The following is a 21,860-nucleotide window of genomic DNA, read 5'->3' as shown; positions in this document are numbered from 1 at the left end:
TGTCTCTTTCTCCTCTCCTCCACTGCTGCTGCTAATATACAGTGACTTCGGAAAGTATTCAGACCCCTTTACTTTTTCCACATTTTGTTAAGTTACCACATCATTCTAAAAAGGGATGAAATAAAATACATTCCTAAGCAATCTACACAAAACACCCCAAAATGGCGAAGAAAAACAGTTTTGAAAAAGTATAATAATACAAAAAACAGAAATACATTAATTACATAAGTGCATCTGTTTTCATTGGTCATCCTTGAGATGTTTCTATAACTTGATTGGAGTCCACCTGTGATAAACTCAATTGATTGGACATGATTTGGAAAGGCACACACCTGTCTACATAAGGTTTCACAGTTGACAGTGCATGTCAGAGCAAAAGCCATGAGTTCGAAGGAATTGTCCGCAGAGCTCCGAGACAAGACTGTGTCGAGCACAGATCTGGCAAAGGGTACCAAAACATTTCTGCAGCATTAAAGGTCCCTAAGTTTCCCTAAGAAAGAAGTTTGGAACCACCAAGACGCTTCCAAGAGCTGGCTATCTGGTGAAACTGAGCAATCGGGGGAGAAGGGACTTGGTCAAGGAGGTGACCAAGAACCCAATGGTCACTGACAGAGTGTTCCTAAAGAGTTCCTAAAGAATCTTCCTGGAGGACAACCATCTCTGAAGCACTCCACCAATCAGGCCTTTATGGTAGAGTACTATGACGGAAGCCACTCCTCAATAAAAGGCACATGACAGCCTGCTTGGAGTCAATGTAAATAGTCCGGGTGACCATTTGATAAATTGTTCAGCAGTATTTTTGCTTGGGCGAAGAAGCTGTTAAGGAGCCTTTTGCACCTAGACTTGGCGCTCCGGTACAGCTAGCATAGAGAACAGTCTATGACTTGGGTGACAGCAGTCTTTGACAATTTTCTTTGACACCAGATAGTATATATGTCCTGGATGGCAGGAAGCTTGGCCCCAGTTATGTACTGGGCTGTACACACTACCCTATGTAGTGGCTTATTGTCAGATGCCGAGAAGTTACCATACCAAGTGGGGATGTAACTGGTCAGGATGCTCTAGATGGTGCAGCTGTAGAACTTCTTGAGGATCTGGGGACCCACAACAAATCTTTTCTTCACGACTGTCTTGGTGTGTTTGGACCATGATAGTTTGTTGGTGATGTGGACACCAAGGAACTTGAAACTCTCGACCCACTCCACTACAGCCCCATTGATGTTAATGGTGGTCTGTTCGGCCCTCCTTTTCCTGTTCACAATCAGCTCCTTTGTCGTGCCTACATTGAGGGAGAGGCTGTTATCCTGGCACCACACGGCCAGGTCTCTGACCTCCTCCCTATAGAGTGTCGTCAGCAAACCTAATGATGGCGTTGGAGTCATGCTTGGCTATGCAGTCGTGGGTGAATAGGGAGTCCAGGAGGGGACAATGCCTACCCTTACCATCTGGGGGCGGCCCATCAGGAAGTCCAGCATCCAGTTGAAGAGGGAGTTGTTTAGTCCCAGGGTCCTTAGCTTAGTGATGAGCTTTATGGGCACTATGGTGTCGAACGCTGAGCTGCAGTCAATGAACAGCATTCTCACATAGGTGTTCCTTTTGTCCAGGTGGGAAAGGGCAGTGTAGCGTGCGATTGAGATTGCATCATCTCTGGATTTGTTGGGGCCTCCAACGTGAGTGCTATGGGGCAGTAGTTATTTAGGCAGGTTAACGTCACTTTCTTGGGCATTACAAACTCGGTCAGGGAGAGGTTAAAATTGTCAGTGAAGACACTTGCCAGTTGGCCAGCGCATGCTCTGAGTACACGTCCTGGTAATCCGTTTGGCCCAGCGGCCTTGTGAATGTTGACCTGTTTAAAGGTCTTGCTCACATAGGCTACGGAGAGCAACACAGTTGTCCGGAACAGTTGGTGCTCTCATGCACACTTCAGTGTTGCTTGCCTTGATGCTAGCATTAAAGGCATTTAGCTCATCTGGTAAACTTGTGTCACTGGGAAGCTCGCGGCTGGCTTTCCCTTTGTCCGTAATATTTTTCAAGCCCTGCCTTATCTGACCAGTGTCAGAGCCGGTGTACTTGGATTCAATCTTAGTCCTATATTGTTGCTTTGCCTGTTTGATGGTTCATCTGAGGGCATAGCGGGATTTCTTATAAGCATCTGGATCAGTGTCCCGCTCCTTGAAAGCGGCAGCTCTAGCCTTTAGCTCGGTGTGGATGTTGCCTGTATTCCATGGCTTCTGGTTGGGATATGTACACACGGTCACTGTGGGGACAACGTCGTTGATGCACTTATTGATTTAGCCGGTGACTGAGGTGCTATACTCCTCAATACCATTGGATGAATCCGGGAACATATTCCAGTCTGTGCTACAAAACAGTCCTGTAGCATAGCATAGCATCTGCGTCATTACCACTTCCGTATAGAGCGAGTCACTGGTACTTCCTGCTTTGGTTTCTTCTTGTAACCAGGAATCAGAAGGATAGAATTATGGTTATATTTGCCAAATGGATGGCGAGGGAGAGCTTTGTATGCATCTCTGTGTGTGGAGTAAAGGTGGTCTATAGTTTTTCTCCCTCTGTCTGGAAGTGACATGCTGGTAGAAATGAGCTAAGTTTGCCTGCATTAAAGTTCCCGGCCACTAGGAGCACAACTTCTGGATGAGAATTTTCTTGTTTGGTTATGGCCTTACACAGCTCGTTGAGTGCGGTCTTACTGCCAGTATCGGTTTGTGGTGGTAAATAGACGGCTACAAATAATATAGATGAAAACACTCTTGGTAGATAGTGTTGTCTACCGTTTATCATGAGTTACTCTACCTCCGGCGAGCAATACCTCAAGACTTTACTATTAGACATCGCGCACCAGCTGTTATTGACTAATAGACTCACACCCCCACCCCTCATCTTATTAGACGTAGCTGTTCTGTCCTGCTGATGCATGGAATACCCAGACAGTTCTATATTATCCGTGCTGTCGATTCAGCCACGACTCGGTGAAACATAAAGTATTACTGTTTTTAATGTCCCATTGGTAGGATAATCGAGAAAGAGAGATCATCCAGTTTATTTTCCAGTGATTGCACGTTGGCCAATAGAATGGATAGTGGAGGTGGGTTACCCACTCACTGACAAATTCTCACAAGGCACCTCGATCTTCGCCCCCTATATTTCCATCTTTACTTCGCGTGAATGACAGGGATTTAGGCCTGGTCTTGAGGAAGCAGTATATCCTTTGCGTCAGGCTCATTAAAGAAAAAATCTTTGTCCAGTTCGAGGTGAGTAAAACAAACAAAATAGCACAGTTGGTTAGGGGCTCACAAAACAACAGCTATCCCCTCTGGCGCCATTATCCAATGGGACCCTATTCTCAATATAGTGCACTACTATTTTATTTTTATTTATTTTTATTTTTTGTTTACCCTTTTTCTCCCCAATTTAATGGTATCCAATTGGTAGTTACAGTCTTGTCTCATCGCCTGTACTCCCATACGGACTCAGGAGAGGCGAAGGTCGAGAGCCGTCCATCCACCTGAAACACAACCAACCAAGCCACATTGCTTCTTGACACAATGCCCGCTTAACCCAGAAGCCAACCTCACCAATGTGTCGGAAGGAAACACCATACACCTGGTCAACCGTATCAGCATGCATGCACCTGTCCCGCCACAGGAGTTGCTAGAGCACAATGGAACAAGGACATCCCTGCCGGAAAACCCTGCCCGATCCCGGATGATGCTGGGCCAGCTACGACAGCCCCGGACTCGAATCAGGATCACTAGTGGCACAGCTAGCACTGCGATGCAGTACCTTAGACCACTGCACCAATCAGGACGCTATAGAGCACTACATTTGACCAGAGCACTATAGGATATATGGTGCCAGTTGAGACGCAGCCATAATCTCTCTGTGACGCGCCCCTCTCTTTGTTCATGCTGCTACTCTCTCTGATCCAGTACGCTCCACAGGTTCCAAAGAGACATTTGTCACGAGGACAATCGCAATGTGACTTCTACTGTCAAATCGAAGGCTAGAGAGCTGCTCTGGGACAAGGGGCAAACACAGTTCTCTATAGGCCATGCCAGTTTGACAAAAGAACGGTCTGCGTCCCAAATGGTACCGTATTCCCAATACAGTGCATTCGGAAAGTATTCAGACCCCTTGACTTTTCCCACATTTTGTTACAATTCCTTATTCTAAAATGGATTACATTGGTTTTTTTCACTCATCAATCTACACACAGTACCCCATAATGACAAAGTAAAAACAGATTTTTAGAATTATTTTTGTAGATTAATATTAAGTATTAAAAATATAAAACTGAAATTTCACATTTACATAAGTATTCAGCCACTTTACTTAGCACTTTGCTGAAGCACCTTTGGCAGCGATTACAGAGTCTTCTTCGGTATGACGCTACAAGCTTGAAACACCTGTATTTGGGGAGTTTCTCCCATTCTTAATTGCATACCCTCTCAAGCTCTGTCAGGTTGGATGGGGAGCATCGCTGTCCAGATATTTTCAGGTCTCTCCAGAGATGTTCGATCGAGTTCAAGTCTGAGCTCTGGCTGGGCCACTCAAGGACATTCAAAGACTTGTCCCGAAGCCACTCCTGCATTGTCTTGGCAGTGTGCTTAGGGTCGTTGTCCTGTTGGAAGGTGAATCTTTGCCCCAGTCTGAGTTACTGATGGCTTTGGAGCAGGTTTTCATCAAGGATCTCTCTGTACTTTGCTCCGTTCATCTTTCCCTTGATCCTGACAGCATGATGCTGCCACCACCATGCTTCCCCGTAGGGATGGTATTGGCCATGTGATGAGCGGTGCCTGGTTTCCTCTAGAAGTGAACCTTGGCATTCAGGCCAAAGAGTTCAATCTTGGTTTCATCAAACCAGATAATCTTGTTTCCCACGGTCTGAGAGTCCTTTAGGTGCCTTTTGGCGAACTCCAAGGGGGCTGTCATGTGTCTTTTACTGAGGAGTGGCTTCCCTCTGACCACTCTACCATATAGGCCTGATTGGTATAGTGCTGCAGAGATGGTTGCCCTTCTGGAAGGTTCTCCCATCTCCACAGAGGAACACTGGAGCTCTGTTAGAGTGACCGTCGGGTTCTTGGTCACCTCCCTGACCAAGGCCCTTCTCCCCCAATTGCTTAGTTTGGCTGGACGGCCAGCTCTAGGAAGAGTCTTGGTGGTTCCAAACTTCTTCCATGTAAGGATAATGGAGGCCACTGTGTTCTTGGGGAACTTCAACGCTGCAGGAATGTTTTGGTACCCTTCCCCAGATCTGTGCCTCAACACAATCCTGTCTCAGAGCTCTACGGACAATACCACATGGCTTGGTTTTTGCTCTGACATGTACGGTCAACTGTGGGACCTTATATAGACAGGTGTGTGCCTTTCCAAATCATGTCCAATCAATTGAATTTACCACAGGTGGACTCCAAATCAAGTTGTAGAAACATCTCAAGGATTATCCATGGAAACAGGATGCACCTGAGCTCAGTCTCATAGCAAAGGGTCTGAATAGTTATATAAGTAATGTATTTCAATTTTTTATTTGTAATAAATGTGCTACAATTTCTAAAAACCTGTTTTCACTTTGTCAATATGCTGTATTTTTTTATTTAATCGATTTTAGAATACGGCTGTAACGTAAAAAAATGTGCGAAAGGAAAGGGGTCTGAATACTTTCTGAATGCACTGTAATAGTACATATGGATAACCTCCAGTGATGCTTTCACACCTACTGTAATCAATCAATATATATTAATTCCCTATCTGGACTGGGTAAACCTTTTTAGAGCTCACTCGTCAGAATTAAACACGGCACATTCTTTCCTCGATGCGTTGATAAATCACGTCAATGCTTCATTCTGTGGCAGGTATAGCAGGTGTCACTGTTTTGATGAAGGAGCATCAATGCAGGCAGAGACCTCTCCACCTTTCAGAGGCAATGGGAGGAGGGTAGAGGAGGGGGGAGGAAGAGGGGGGTACTTTCACAATCTATCAGAGAAGTGATCATCACTCACTCTCTGGTGACACAGTGACCATGACAAATAGCTGAGGGTCGTGATACACCGCTCTGCAACACAATATGTGCTATCTGAATAAGAACACATGGAAATGAGTAGAGTTGCAGAGTATCTTTCAGGGACATGGACCTAACAGGTACTATACTATACCACTCGAGGCCACCAGTTACAGTTGAAGTTGGAAGTTTACATACACCTTAGCCAAATACATTTAAACTCAGTTTTTCACATTTCCTGAAACGTAATCCTAGTAAAAATTCCCTGTCTTAGGTCAGTTAGGATCACAACTTTATTTTAAGAATGTGAAATGTCAGAGTAATAGTAGAGAGAATGATTTATTTAAACTTTTATTTCTTTCATCACATTCTCAGTGGGTCAGAAGTATACATACAGTCAATTAGCATTTGGTAGCAATGCCTTTAAATTGTTTAGCTTGGGTCAAACGTTTCGGGAAGCCTACCACAAGCCTCCCACAATAAAGTTGGGTGAATTTTAGCCCATTTAGCCCAGCCTGTTCAAGATGGCCGTACTTCTTCATTGCACAAAGAAATAACCTCAACCAATTTCTAAATACTGTTGACATCCAGTGGAAGTGATAGGAACTGCAAGAAGGTCCCTGGATTCCCAATGAAACCCGTTGACAAGAGAGTGACCTCAAAAAAAGAAAAATCTGAATGGTTTGTCCTCGGGTTTTGCTTGCTAAATAAGTTCTGTTATACTCACAGACATGATTCAAATAGTTTTAGAAACTTCAGAGTGTTTCCTATCCAAATCTACAAACATGCATATCTTATCTTCTGGGGATGAGTAGCAGGCAGTTGAATTTGGGCATGCATTTCATCCGGACGTGAAAATACTGCCCGCTGTCACCAAGACGTTTTGACAAGACATTTGTGGACTGGTTGAAAAACAAGTTTTAATGACTCCAACCTAAGTGAACGTAAACTTCCGACATGAGCTGTATGTATCAATACTACAAGCTGCCACAGGTTTCATGAAAATACCAGCACACCACTATTTATTAGAAATACAAAGTAATGATTCACAGTGATAAAAAAATACAAGGACACAGAGGATTCAGATACAAGGATGTCATTGTCTATTATTCTGAGGAAAGTACGACGCGACTTGGCAGGTCTCAGTCAATGTCTGTCCTGCAGAAATTCTCAATCAATCACTGATAATGCATCCCAGATGGCACCCTCTTCCATGTACAGTACACTACTTTTGACATGATCCCATAGGGCTCTGGTCAAAATTGTTGCACTATATCGGGAATAGGGTGACATTTGGGACGCACCCATCCTGAAACAGCAGGTGCCTGAAGATAAAAACTGCCCTGTTGTAACAGAGGGCACTGTTCTCTAATGCTTCCTCTCCTGACAGGAAAGAGGAAGGAAGGAGAATATGCAGGCATCCATCTTACATCTTGCACTCAGATAAACAAAACAAGGTTACTCCTGGATATATTACACTGATTCTATGCCATTCATGGGCCTGAATGACCATACAATTAACATAGAAACAATCTACTCTAATATTGCAACAGAAACAAAACATTTTCAATTTTAATTTTGTCTCCTAGATAGTTTAGTACCTATTCACAGTGGCGACCCATCATTCAGGGCAGGTGGGGCAGAGCCTGTTTTGAGACCCACATTTTTTCATTTTTAGCAAAAAAATGTAAAATAAAATTATTAAAATATATATTTTTTTGGGGGGGCTTGCCTGTTTTGCCTGTTATCACATATCAGTTTGCAAACAACGTAAAAAATTATATATATCATTGAGTTAATAAAACTGCATACAAACATGGTCTCTTTTTTGTTTTCTAGAGAAAGGCAGCTCCAAAATGCAGGTGTTTCAGCCTAGCTCAATGCTTTCTGTGGTGGTGGGGCGAGCCAGCAGAAAATAGGAGCATTGCGCCGTGATTGGCTCAGTGTTCGGCCACTCATGGGGACACTACATCACAGGCCAAGTCTAAGTCCTTAGTAAGAGTAGACGTTGAACATTTAAGCCCTTTGAGTCCTGCCATAGAGTTACATTAGAAGAGCCCTTCCAAGAAGGCTCAAGGTCATTGGCCACAGATAAAATGACTGATCATGTCAACATCTTACTTTCAAAATCTTAGCTAGCAGTCATCATCATGAATCAAGTCAACAATCTCCTGGCAAATCCTTTTTAATTATTTTCATATGAAGAGAAATAATGAAGATAAATGATAGATACAACAAATCGGTGCTCATCGGCCATTGGGCATAAACAAGTTGGAAATAGCAAATTCAACAATGAGTGGTTTGGAAGGAATCAGTGTCTAACTGCAAGCATTGCAATGCAACCACTTGCCTGCTATTCATTGGAGTGTCTATGTGTGTTTTGTTTCTGAGTTCCCACTATAAATCCAGAGAATGCCAGACTTTGATGACAAATAACAAAATTTGCCCACAAAGGAAGCTGTCTAGTTTGAGAAACAGACACCTCACAAGTCCTCAACTGGCAGCTTCATTAAATAGTAACCGCAAAACACCAGTCTCAAGGGGCGACTCCGGAATGCTGGCCTTCTAGGCAGAGTTCCTCTGTACTGTGTCTGTGTTCTTTTGCCCATCTTTATCTTTTATTTTTATTGTCCAGTCTGAGATATGGCTTTTTCTTTGCAACACTGCCTAAAAGGCCAGCATCCCGGAGTCGCCTCTTCACTGTTGACGTTGAGACTGGTGTTTTGAGGGTACTATTTAATGAAACTGCCAGTTGAGGACTTGTGAGGTATCTGTTTCTCAAACTAGACACTCTAATGTACTTGTCCTCTTGCACAGTTGTGCACCGGGGCCTCCCACTCCTCTTCTGGTTAGAGCCAGTTTGCTCTGGTGCCGACAGAGATGGCCGCCTCGCTTCGCATTCCTAGGAAACTACGCAGTATTTAGTTTTTTTCCGTGTTATTTATTACATTGGTACCCCAGGTAATCTTATGTTTTATTACATACAGTCGGGAGGAACTACTGGATATAAGAGCAACGTCAACTCATCATCATTACGACAAGGAATACGACTTTCCCGAAGCGGATCCTGTGTTTTGCCCACTACCCGGGACAATGGATCGGATCCCAGCCGGCGAACCAATACAACGATGCTGTAAAAGGGTCAGGCCCCCGGAGACGGGCACACCGCGCACCGCTCCCGAGCATACTACTCGCCAATGTCCAGTCTCTTGAAAACAAGGTTGATGAAATCCGTGCAAGGGTAGCATTCCAGAGAGACATCAGAGACTGTAATGTTCTTTGCTTCACGGAAACATGGCTCACTCAAGACACGCTATCGGAGTGGGTACAGCCAGCTGGTCTCTTCAGGCATCGCGCCGACAGTAACAAACATCCTTCTGGTATGAAAAGGGTGGCGGGGGGGTGTGCCTTATGATTAACGAAACGTGGTGTGATCATAACAACATACAGGAACTCAAGTCCTTCTGTTCACCTGACTTAGAATTCCTCACAATCAAATGTTGACCGCATTATCTACCAAGAGAATTCTCTTCGATTATAATCACAGATGCATATATTCCCCCCAAGCAGACACATCGATGGCCCTGAACAAACTTTATTTAACTCGATGTAAACTGGAAACCATTGTAGCTGTGAATTTTAACAAGGCTAATGTGAAAACAAGACTCCCTAAATTCAATCAGCAGATTGTGCTACCAGGGCTGGTAAAACCCTGGATCATTGTTATTGTTATTGTAACTTCCGCGACGCATATAAGGCCCTCCCCCGCCCACCTTTCGGAAAAGCTGACCACGATTCCATTTTCTTGCTTTCAGCCTATAGACAGAAACTAAAACAGGAAGCTCCCGCTCTCAGGTCTGTTCAGCGCTGGTCCGACCAATCTGATTCCACTCTTCAAAATTGCTTCGATCACGTGGATTGGGATATGTTCCTCATTGCGTCAAACAACAACATTGAGGAATACGCTGATTCGGTGAGCGAGTTCATGTTGTGTAGTAAGCTGTTAGAAGCCCATGTGCCTCACCCTAATAATTTGGTCTATTTTAACCAACTCGGTATTGTAAACACATTGTTCGTTGCCAGGGTGTGCTTTTTGCAGACTTTTTTGCACAGCTTTGACAGTGCTACTGAAAGTAGTGGTGGCGCTTGGCTTGCACATGCAAATTCAGCATACATAAGATTCTATAATAGAATTGTGTTATTAAACGTGTCAAATTAAAAGCGTATTTAATGGGTCAAATAGTGTTTTCTTTCACGTATCTTTTTTGACACGCAACGACCCAAATGGCCTTCAATGTGCCTCACCCTAATAATTTGGTCTATTTTTACCTCTTAATTTCGCCTCCTGTTATAACTTGGTGGTGCACATGTAGCCTATAACCTTTTTTAGAGAAATGTAATCATTGAATATTGTAAGATCTTTCATTGTCTGATTATATGCACCCTTTATTTATCCTACAGTTTTGACTTGGTGTACAGCGAGTATACTGTAAGAATGGCCCATGTTCTGAATTCTGTCGCTGTACATTTCAAAAGTGCTGAACAAAACGTTATATTGACTACGTCCGTCGTCGCTCGCTCACTAATGTCTTAATCAAAATTACGGATTGCCTCTTATCCGCTTGTCGTCTCCTTATGCCATAGTTTGTACATCTCAATTGTCAGTAGAAACCACATATGATTAAGCAAGTCAGCCATATCAGCTATGTTTTTTTTAAAGGCAGTAAATTAGGCTGAATGAACTGTTCGCAGACATGCCTCCGCTGATGTAGCAGTGGTAAGGTGTTGGGACTGCTGTTGGGACTCTGCTGTTGGGACAGCTTTATGTAGACCTTAACAGTTTGTGGGCACCTTTTGTCATCATTATAGTGCAATTAATGTATTGTTTAGGGTTTTGCTTGTTTGCCTCACCAAGACATAAATGCTGAAATGGCCACTGCCTATTCATATAACTTCAACTCTAAGGATAGGTCAAACATGCATGCAAACCCTGACTGACAGTCATTATCTCATAGTCATGATGGATATATCACTCTCTTTATTTCTTACCACCTGATGGCAGTCTTGCTGTTCTGTGCCGGTAGCTTAAACTGTGAAATGATGTGCTACCATAAACCGGCTTATAGCAGCCAGGCCATCCGTCCTTCTCCTAAGCCATTTATTTAGTATTCATGTGCATTTAAAATAAATGGTTATTCTGTTATTATGATAAAACATAAGCACTGCATATGTAACCAACAAGAAGCATCATGCTCGAGTCAGTTGTCTTTGGCTCATAGATCACAAAAAAGAAGTACAGTTGGAGACTTTGGTACATTCTCTCCACATTTGGTGTATCTCTAAACATTGTCAGCAGGGCTCAGATCTATAAGGTTGTCAGCGGTCTGAACAGAGGCGACTAGGTTACTCCATGCCCTGTCTGTGTCCCTTGTATCCATTACATAAAACCCCCTGGGGTTGCCAGATCTGATAAGGAAAATAGCCAATAGGATGCTTACGTAACCCCTTCCCCCCATTAATGGGAGAAAACATAATCTGGCGGATGAAAAGAAAATAAAAAAAGTCTGTAATCAAGATAACGAAAAAGGGGTTTCCTGCAACCACACCACACCCTGCCTTTTAGACACCCCACCACCACTAGCTCCACTCCTATCCGTATGGATAGAGGATCAGCATCCCAAATGGCATCCTATTCCCTACTTACATAGTGCACAAAGTATTACCAGGGCCCATAGGGTGCATCATAGTGCACTATATAGGGCACTTTGTAGGTTATAGGATTACATTTGGGACGCATCTTGAGAATCATTCTATTTTGTACGCACAAAGGGCCTAAAATCTCAAACAAATCAGACTGCGATGCCCTTCAATCTTTTATCCCTGCGATTATACAGTATCAGTTACCATCCCCTCAATGACCTTCAGCTTGGTTCCACTTTATTTATGGAATCCATCACGCAGTTTAGTCCTATAGAAACTACTCCTTCTTCCCCCAGAAATGGGATGTGAGTTAAAGCAGATAGTGACCACACCACCACTACTCCCACTGCTGACTGAGTGATCCAGACCGCCACTGCTCTCAACTTCCTCCATCCTATACTGTTAACCCCATGGGCAGGAAGAGTCACAGGGCACCTCTTTCTTTCTTTCTTTGCCCTCTCGCTCTTCTCTCTCACACTGTCAATTAATTAAATTCAAAAGGGGCTTTATTGGCATGACAAACATATGTTTACCAATGATATATACACTAGATGACTGAGAGGGGCACTGTTTTGAAGCCAACACGCCTCCATGTTGGTACTCCTCCTCCTTTGTAAAATATATTTTTGAAGCTATAGAAATGCATTTATTCATGTCTACATTCGTTTTTGCCAGGTATATTCTATTACAGACACCTTAATGCATATGTTCAAATTATATGTGAGCTAAACATAACATTTGTTCATGTAAAAATCCTTAAGGTATATTTTTTAAGAGTACTAATGTTACTGTCCCCACTACAACAACAAAAAACTGTAATACGTGTAATTTTGTTCTTGAAACGTTTAATTGAAATACTGTAGAATTCCATTTATTCTGAAGAGCCTCCGATGTACTGAACACTCTGAACACTCGCCCACATGAATGCTGGGATTGAGTCACCATTGCAACAGGTGAGGTGTTGAGGGAGACGGGAGAAGAGTAGAAGGCACTCAACCAACGTCAGACAAGTCGCAACCCAAAATAATATGAGCATTTGGAAGGAATAGGAGAGACTCCAACACTTGGCACACAATGGTTGAATCAACGTTGTTTTAGAGCTGGGCGATATGGATAACATTGACCAATGAGCTGGGCGATATCTCAATAAATTGACCAATGTTTTTGGCTATAGACACATATTTTCTTTAGTGCCAAGTAATTACAACTGAGATGGGAAATAAGCTACAATGAAATTTTCCATACGCACAAAATGTTTATTTCTCAAAAATGTTATGCACAAATGTATTTAGATCTCTGATAGTGAGCATTTCTCCTTTGCCAAGATAATACATCCACCTGAAAGGTGTGGCATATCAAGAAGCTAATTAAACAGGTGCACCTTGTGCTGTGGATAATAAATGGCCACTCTAAAATGTGCAGTTTTGTCACACAACACTATGCCACAGATGTATCAAGTTTTGAGGGAGCATGCAATTGGCATGCTGACTGCAAGAATGTCCAACAGAGCTGTTGCCAGCAAACTGAATGATAATTTATCTACCATAAGCTGCCTCCAACATCGTTTTAGAGAATTTGGCAGTATGTCCAAGCGGCCTCACAACCGCAGACCACGTGTAACCACGCCTGCCCAGGACCACCACATCCAGCTTATTCATCTGTGGGACCAGCCACTCGGACAGCTGATGAAACTGAGGAGTATTTCTGTCTGTAATAGAGACCTTTTGTGGGGAAAAACTCATTCTGATTGGCTGGGCCTGGCTCCCAAGTGGGTGGGCCTATTCCCTCCCAGGCCCACCAAAGGCTGCGCCCCTGCCCAGTCATGTGAAATCCATAGATTAGAGCCTAATGAATTTATTTCAATTGACTGATTTCCTTAAATAGAAGTTTGGTTGAGAATCAGCAGTTTTCAGCAGTTTTTCTCTTGTTATGTCCGTCACTGACAGTCCCTCAATTAGCCATGTCAGCTAACAATTTTTCGATTGGTAGTTAGTCTAGCCAGCTTTCTAAACTTGTAGTAATCATGGCCGAATACCGACCGGGCACGCAGGGCACGTGCCCTGGCGCCTTGACCTCCAGGTGGCCCCCCATGATTTTGAGAGTCATTCTCACTCAGATATCATATTTATATGGCATAAATCACAAAATGTACCTCAAACTATTATTATAGTTTTAAAAAAGATATCTAATTTCAATATGTACACATTTGGGGCTGAACATGGTGAGAGTCCTGATAACAAAGAGGGAAGATGTTTAGACAATAAAAAAAAATGTCAGAGAAGATTAAAAAGAACTTGACAGCTTGATGAATAGGCTAGTGAAACAACACATTTTCCTCCTCATATTTGAAACCCAGTTCGCAGTATGGTGTTAGTTTAAAGTTTTAAACACTGCAGCCTCATACTTGTGTGAGAAGTGAAAATAATCATGTCCAACAAGATGGAGAGAGTGAGGAGGAGGTAAAGAAGGTCAGCTTAACCACTGTTATGATAAAACAATTCACAACTGTGTATTTATGTTAGTTCCTAACAGAGTTCCTGGAATGGCTGCTATTCCTGGGGTCCTCTTCCAGCAAACATCTAAAAGGGGATACTATGTCTGCTCTTCGCTTTGCCCGTCTGATCTTGTTAGAACCTTTCCCCCCTCTCTGTTTTTTTATATCTCTCTCTACTTTTCTCTCACTCCCCATCCTACTTCCTACATCATGTCTGGGTATCTCTCTCAGTAGGGTTGTGTCTCAAATGTACTGTAGTTGCTTGTCTGACCCTCGTACTGAACAACATTCCTGCCTCTCTCTTTTTTTTCTTCTCTCTCCTACTTTTCTATCCTCATCCCTATCCTAATTTCCACTTAAATCCAGGTATCTCCTGCAGTGTTGTGTCTCAGATGTAAGTTACTCTCAGTTTAATTGAGTTTAGCCACAATGACCCAGAGACATTAAAGGGGGTGGGCCTAATGAGCCTGTTGGAATACCCAGGGGGATTGTGGGAATGGACGTGACAGCTTCACAGGACCAGTCTTCCCTCGGGGGTCGAGGGGGAAGGGCACGACATATCACTGCCGAGAAGACCTTCATCACCACTCCCTAATCTACCCAGCAGGTCCTCGCTGATCAGCTGTCAGTGCAATATAAACACATGGACAAAGCAAATGCGAACATCTCATAGCCTCAATTCATACATCTTTTCTGTCTGAGAGAAAGGAGGTGGCAATTCCACAGCGTGCCATATTGGTCCGATACACTTTGATTGGCAACAAAGAGGAGGCGATCTTTATCTCCTCCAAAAAAGGCAGAAATATTTCGGCAGAGGCGCCTATCCTTAACCCGGTCTCTCCCACTCTGTCCCTGCAGGTCTGCTGCTCAACAAAGACCAGACACCGTGAGTGCTTCAAATACACACTGTGTAACACAGAGAGTCTGCTTTATAACAGGCCACAGTGTCTGCAGCCACTCTCAAGCACTTTGACTGCAAAGCTAAAGAGCCGCCTGCAGTTCACAGAGACAGTTAACATCCTGAACCCAAGCTATGTTTATAACGGGGGCTTTCATTGCAACATGCATTGATTTATATCAATGACTTTGAATTTTTTGCTCTTAAGCCAGTCTGAACATACCGGCTATGTACTGTAAACCATAGAAATAGAATGTTCTAATTACAGTATATGCTGTAAACATCCAGTGCAGACACAATGTCATAAGTGTCCGATGAACGGTTATTGAATCATATATGCCTTGAGATATCATCACATTCATTCCATTAAGGTTACACTCATGGCCCATCTCTAACATATTCACAGTCAGATCACTCTCACACCACACACTCTCACTTCAGCTCAGATTCACACTGCTAACAATTGAAATCACTGCCTTTACAGAACAGTAGAGACCTCCAAGATACCCAGGTGGTAAACGCCTTGTAAATGGCATGTGTCTTCCCTTTAGATAAACTGAACACAATGTGCTACTGCTTCCCTTACCTGTCGCACAAAGCTGTTGGTTGTTGTATCTGAAGAGGTGCTGCCGTCTGATCCTTTGAATCTGCCTTTTCTCCGTGCTCCTTTTCCATGTGACTTTAGCAGAAGGAGAAAACAGAAGAATAACATGAAAGGACCATTATCAGCAGGTAACACAGTAGAACCTGAAAAACAAGACATATTGGGAATTCATTGTTAATAGAGTGCTATGAGCAAAGATTCTGGTGACGTTGAGACTGGTGTTTTGCGGGTACTATTTAATGAAGCAGCCAGTTGAGGACTTGTGAGGCGTCTGTTTCTCAAACTAGACACTCTAATGGACTTGTCCTATTGCCCAGTTGTGCACCGGGGCCTCCCACTCCTCTTTCTATTCTGGTTAGAGCCAGTTTGCGCTGTTCTGTGAAGGGAGTAGTACACAGCATTGTAAGAGATCTTCAGTTTCTTGGCAATTTCTCGCATGGAATAGCCTTCATTTCTCAGAACAAGAATAGACTGACAAGTTTCAGAAGAATGTTCTTTGTTTCTGGCCATTTTGTGCCTGTAATCGAACCCACAAATGCTGATGCTCCAGATACTCAACTAGTCTAAAGAAGGCCAGTTTTACTGCTTCTTTAATCAGAACAACAGTTTTCAGCTGTGCTAACATAATTGCAAAGGGTTTTTCTAATGGTCAATTAGCCTTTTAAAATTATAAACTTGGATTAGCTAACACAACGTGCCATTGGAACACAGGAGTGATGGTTACTGAAAATGGGCCTCTGTACGCCTATATTCCATTTAAAAAAATCTGTCGTTTCCAGCTACAATAGTCATTTACAACATTAACAATGTCTACACTGTATTTCTGATCAATTTGATGTTATTTTAATGGACAAAAAAATTGCTTTTCTTACAAAAACAAGGACATTTCTAAGTGACCCCAAATGTTTGAACAGTAGTTTACATATTACCTCATTTACCTCGACTAACCTGTGCCCCTGCACAATGACTCTGTACCGGTACCCCCTGTATATAGCCTCGCTACTGTTATTTTACCGTTGCTCTTTAATTATTTGTTATGCTTATTTTTACTATTTTTTACATAACATTTATCTTTCTTAAAACTGCATTGTTGGTTAAGGGCTTGTAAGTAAGCATTTCACTGTTGTATTCGGCACATCTCACAAATACAATTTGATTTGACTTATCGGGAATATACAGTGCTGTATTACAGGGATGAGGTGCTCATGTTGCTAGTAGCAACTGAAAAACACCCAACCATCCCAAATATGCTTTTTTTAAATTCCCACAGGCCATGTAAAGGATGAATATAAAAATAAAGCTATTCTGTTGGTTACTTAGAAACCGGGTATGTATGTCTATTTACTCGAAAATACCCATTTTGGCGTAGGCACTCAATATGCAGCGAAGTTAGGCAATGCTGAATGCCATTTTATAGTGCATATATTTGCTACCTTTTTTATAAGAGTAGTAGTCATTTGAAAATTCTGAATTGAATTCACTACATTCATAAAGAGACAGGCAAGTGGAAATAGTGCAGCTTCCTGTAGGCTACTTCCAGCAATTTGCTCTTTCAGTAGATCAAAACCAAGGCTATTATACCGTGTACTGCAATGTAATACAATAACACGTCAAGACCATATATTTACTTAATCAAAGCATGGCTGGGAGACAAACCTCAGCTTAGCTGTGGATCAACACCAACCCCTAGGCTACTATAGCGGACTAAATGGCACTCAATAGTGAAGGAAGTTTCTGATGAACTCCACCAACGACATGGAGCCGAAACCAGGCTTTGTGGAATCAAGCTCCGACTACATCGATAGCCCCCATTAAAATGTCAATTATGAAAACAGCCACCTTGTAACTATATTTGTCCTCTGTAGACGCAGTGCCTTTCTTTGTTTGCCGAAAGACATACATTTTCAATAAACATCAATTCAATACCACCACTGACGGTTTCCTTGTTGAGATTCAATGAGATGCCACCTTAGTGCAACAGCAGTAAGCAAACAGTCGGTGGTTGTCTATGAATAATATTTCTTGAAAAAGTATGGGTTTCAGCAAAAAACGAAATACGACTTGTCCAAATTACAGTTATAACTGTGTAACACGCCTGAAACAACTGTAACCTAGCTGTTTCACATCACAGAAAAACATTCGTCCTTATTAGCAAGTTATACCACCTGACATAACGCAGACTCCACCAACTTCCGGTTGGAGTTTACTTTATGGCGTTACATTTGTCGCCAAAACGAGCGAAATGGAAATTTGGCATTTGCTGCTATTTATTACCATACACATGCGATATAGGCATAAAAAAATCACAAAATACAACAACTGTGAATACTTGTAGTCCAGGGTTTTCGAGCGAATCCATGTGTCTGTCCAAAAGTGAGTGCGTATTTTGCAAGTTATTATGGACCATTTGACATCCAACCGTCGGTCTATCGTTGAGATAGAAAATACACTTTTTCAAGGGTCGGTTGTCATGCGTGACTCCGGGATCTCTTCAAAATGTAGAGCCGATTTTTTTGTTTGACACGAAGTAACGTTCAAATTAATATAAATAGTTGTGTGAAAGAGACTTTGATGGCGCAGAAGTGAAGTGATTCGCTCCTATTTTTCTCAGCCTCTGCTTTGCAGTCTTAAGTTTGAGTCGGACCACCATCGGGAAGGCTTGGGAAGGAGGAGCAGTTTGCGCAAAAATCTTTTTCCTAAAGGATGTGTTTCCTCCGCTTTGGTGCACAAATAAAATATGACTGCATGTCATTCAAACGCGCAGTTCATTTGCCGAGTATCTGCCCCTCACTCCCACGTTATCTCACAGGCAGTTTTTCCCACCAACTGATAATAGCTGCTGGAAGCAGGTACACACACTCGCGCATATCCAGCAAAGGCACAGCCTATGCGTTGTCTCGGGCTACGGTAAGTATGACTAATCATAGCTGCTGGACTTTTTAGTATAACAATAGTTCGTTTTATGATGGGGTTGAAACCAAAGGTGGAGTTTTATGATGGGGTTGAAACCAAAAGGGGTTGATAGGTGTGTTTGTAGCCTAATTCATCTCGTTGACCAGACACTTCCGCCAATGGACAATTACACTGACCAAAAATGTAAATGAAACATGTAAAGGATTGATCCCATGTTTCATGAGCTGAAATAAAATATACCAGAAATGTTCCATATGCACAAAAAGCTTATTTCTTTCAAATATTGTGCACAAATGTGTTTTCATGTTAGTGAGCATTTCTCATTGCCAAGATAATCCATCCTCCTAACAGGTGTGGCATATCAAGAAGTTGATTAAACAGCATGATCATTACACAGATGCACCTTGTGCTGGGGACAATGAAAGGCCACTCAAATATGTGCAGTTTTTGTCACACAACACAATGTCACAGATGTCTCAAGTTTTGAGGGAGATTGATGGCAGCATTCGCGTGAGACTGAAAGCGCGAACCACTGCTTTTAATCAGGGCAATGTGCCCGGAAAAATGACCGAATACTAACAGTGTAGCTATTCCCTCCGCAAGGCAATCAAACAAGCTAAGCGTCAGTATAGAGACAAAGTAGAATCTCAATTCAACGGCTCAGACACAAGAGGTATGTGGCAGGGTCTACAGTCAATCACAGATTCCAAAAAGAAAACCAGCCCCGTCACGGACCAGGATGTCTTGCTCCCAGGCAGACTAAATAACTTTTTTGCCCGCTTTGAGGACAATACAGTGCCACTGACACGGCCCGCAACCAAAACATGCAGACTCTTCTTCACTGCAGCCGACGTGAGGAAGACATTTAAACGTGTTAACCCTCGCAAGGCTGCAGGCCCAGACGGCATCCCCAGCCGCGCCCTCAGAGCATGCGCAGACCAGCTGGCTGGTGTGTTTACGGAGATATTCAATCAATCCCTATCCCAGTCTGTTACTATTAAACTATAATATTCTTTTTTTCTACAGTATTTTATTGTAATTACAAGGGATTAGAGCAACCAGGGTGGTTGTAGGCATTTGCATATTACAGCATATTACTGAATACTTGGTGTTTTATATCTACACTATATATACATAGGTATGTGGACTAGAGGTCGACCGATTATGATTTTTCAATACCGATACCAATTATTGAAGGACCAAAAAATGGCCGATACTGATTAATCGTCCATTTTCTTTCCGTTATTTGTAATAATGGCAATTACAACAATACTGAATGAACACTTATTTTAACTTAATGTAATGACCTGACTAGATCATAAATGAACAATTGTCCAGACAGAGGCTTGAGTTTGCGAATTGACGGTTTATTAAACCAACGTTACACAGGCTACTGTTTGGGCCGTAGCACACGCCAAAAAGATGACAGATAACCCACAAGCCAATCGTGACCTTCTCTTGGGAAGCCCAGACGTAAGAGAGAGAGAACAAAGGCTGAACCTGGTCTTAACTTCCAATGCTCCACCCCCCTGCCCAACCCCCCTCCACGCCACTCCGCCAACCACCAGGATGCCCGGCATCAGAACATTCCAGGCATTCCCGTGATTGGCAGATAGCAGGTTGATTGACATGTCGGATCCCGCGAACACCGGGTACTGGTCAGTACAACACAACCACCTCCTAGCCTAACACATAACACACAGCTGTCTGTGCGGGTCGCTACACAGCCCCTACCACAAAGTCCCTCGTCCCCGAGGGAACAAACAAAGTCTCTGAAGCGACCCGGAGGTCTCCTTTGCCTGCGTGGCCGTGATGGTCACAGAGTGCCCCTCTGGGAACCAGGGGATGAAGGCAGGGATATGGGGGACAAGGAAGCGGGAACGGGTAATACAGTCCGTGGCTCTGGGGAACCACGCGGTGACACAGGGGGGGAGACAGGGGGAGTGGGCTGTCTGGAGCCTTGTCTGCGGCACCTGAGGGTGGGTGCCTGGAGAATGTCATTGCCAGAGAGGGGAATTGTGGGGGTTCCTGGGGTTTGGGGAAAAGAGGCCCCTCTGTATGGGGCTAACCTGTCCCGGTGCAGTGCCACCTTTCTCCCCCTGGGAGGAAGCTGCACCCGGTACACAACCTCCCCTACCCTCTCCAGGACACTGCAGGGTCCCACCCAGTGACTGTCCAACTTGGGGCATCTGCCTTTTTTCCTTAGGGGGCTGTAGACCCAGACCAGCTCCCCAGCCACAAAGTGCCATCCCCGGGTGTGCACGTCATAGTTCCTTTTCTGCCTCACACCTGCATTCACCAGCTGCTCTCTGGCGAAGGTGTGGGCTGTCTCCAGGCGGTCCTGGAGTCTCCGGGCATACTCCGGCCCCGGAGGAACATGAGGGCTATCCAGGGGCCGACCAAACGCCATCTCCGCAGGGGTGCAGATCTCTCTCCCCAGCATGAGGAGGGCAGGCGTGCAGGAGGTGGAGTCTTGGACAGCGGAGCGGCATGCCATGAGGACCATTGGCAGGTGCTTGTCCCAGTCACGCTGGTGTTTGGAAGAGACGATGGCCAGCTGCTGTCCAAGCGTTTTGTTGAAGCGCTCCACAAGGCCATCACTTTGAGGATGGAGAGGAGTAGTGCGGGTCTTGTGCATACCCAGCCTCTCACACATGGTGGCGAACACACGGGACTCAAAGTTTCTGCCTTGGTCACTGTGGATGGACTCTGCAGCTCCAAACCTGCTGAACATCCCCGCTGTCAGGGCGTCGACGATGGTCTCTGCCTCCTGGTCAGGCAGAGCATAGGCCTCGGGCCATTTTGTGAAATAGTCCATGGCCGTGAGCACCCAGCGGTTTCCACCGTCTGTGGTGGGGAACGGCCCAACTACATCCACTCCCACCCTCTCCATGGGAGCCCCCACTGGGAACTGTTGGAGCTGAGCATGAGAGCGGCCTGGGGGGCCCTTTCTCGCTGTGCAGTTGTCACAGCGGCGACAAAAGTCCTCCACATCCCTCTTGTGCTGCCCCCAGTAGAAGCCCTGACGGAGACGTCGCAGTGTTTTTGTGACCCCAAAGTGTCCAGTCCCCACCCCCATGAGTACTCTGGAGCACAGCCTCCCGCAATGCTTTTGGGACCACCACCTGCCACCTCTCCTCTCCCGTAGCTGACTCCTTCCATGCCCGCTGTAGCACGCCATCAGCCAGCCGCAGTCTCTCAAACTTCGACCACAAACCTTTGGTCGCAAGTGAGA

At 44.0% G+C, this 21,860-nt stretch overlaps 1 protein-coding gene across 5 annotated transcripts in view; it reads right to left on the bottom strand.

The window, feature by feature from the left end:
* The window catches only part of LOC135522580 (voltage-dependent L-type calcium channel subunit beta-2-like), a 139,227-nt gene extending 120,705 nt beyond the window's left edge, over window positions 1–18,522 (bottom strand). For 2 of the 5 annotated variants that reach the window (XM_064948977.1, XM_064948980.1), the window contains exon 1: window positions 15,695–17,556. In XM_064948977.1, the coding sequence (XP_064805049.1) occupies window positions 15,695–15,871 (177 nt within the window). In that variant the 5' untranslated portion in view covers window positions 15,872–17,556. Of the gene's footprint in view, window positions 1–15,694; window positions 17,557–18,041 lie in introns of those variants that run through there. The other 3 variants (XM_064948976.1, XM_064948979.1, XM_064948978.1) reach the window with 2 other exon arrangements.
* Window positions 18,523–21,860: the final 3,338 nt, after the last annotated feature.

Source organism: Oncorhynchus masou, chromosome 30 (genome assembly GCF_036934945.1).
Source record: "Oncorhynchus masou masou isolate Uvic2021 chromosome 30, UVic_Omas_1.1, whole genome shotgun sequence".
Classification (NCBI taxonomy): Eukaryota; Metazoa; Chordata; class Actinopteri; order Salmoniformes; family Salmonidae; genus Oncorhynchus; species Oncorhynchus masou.
This window is presented reverse-complemented; position numbering and strand designations above follow the sequence as displayed.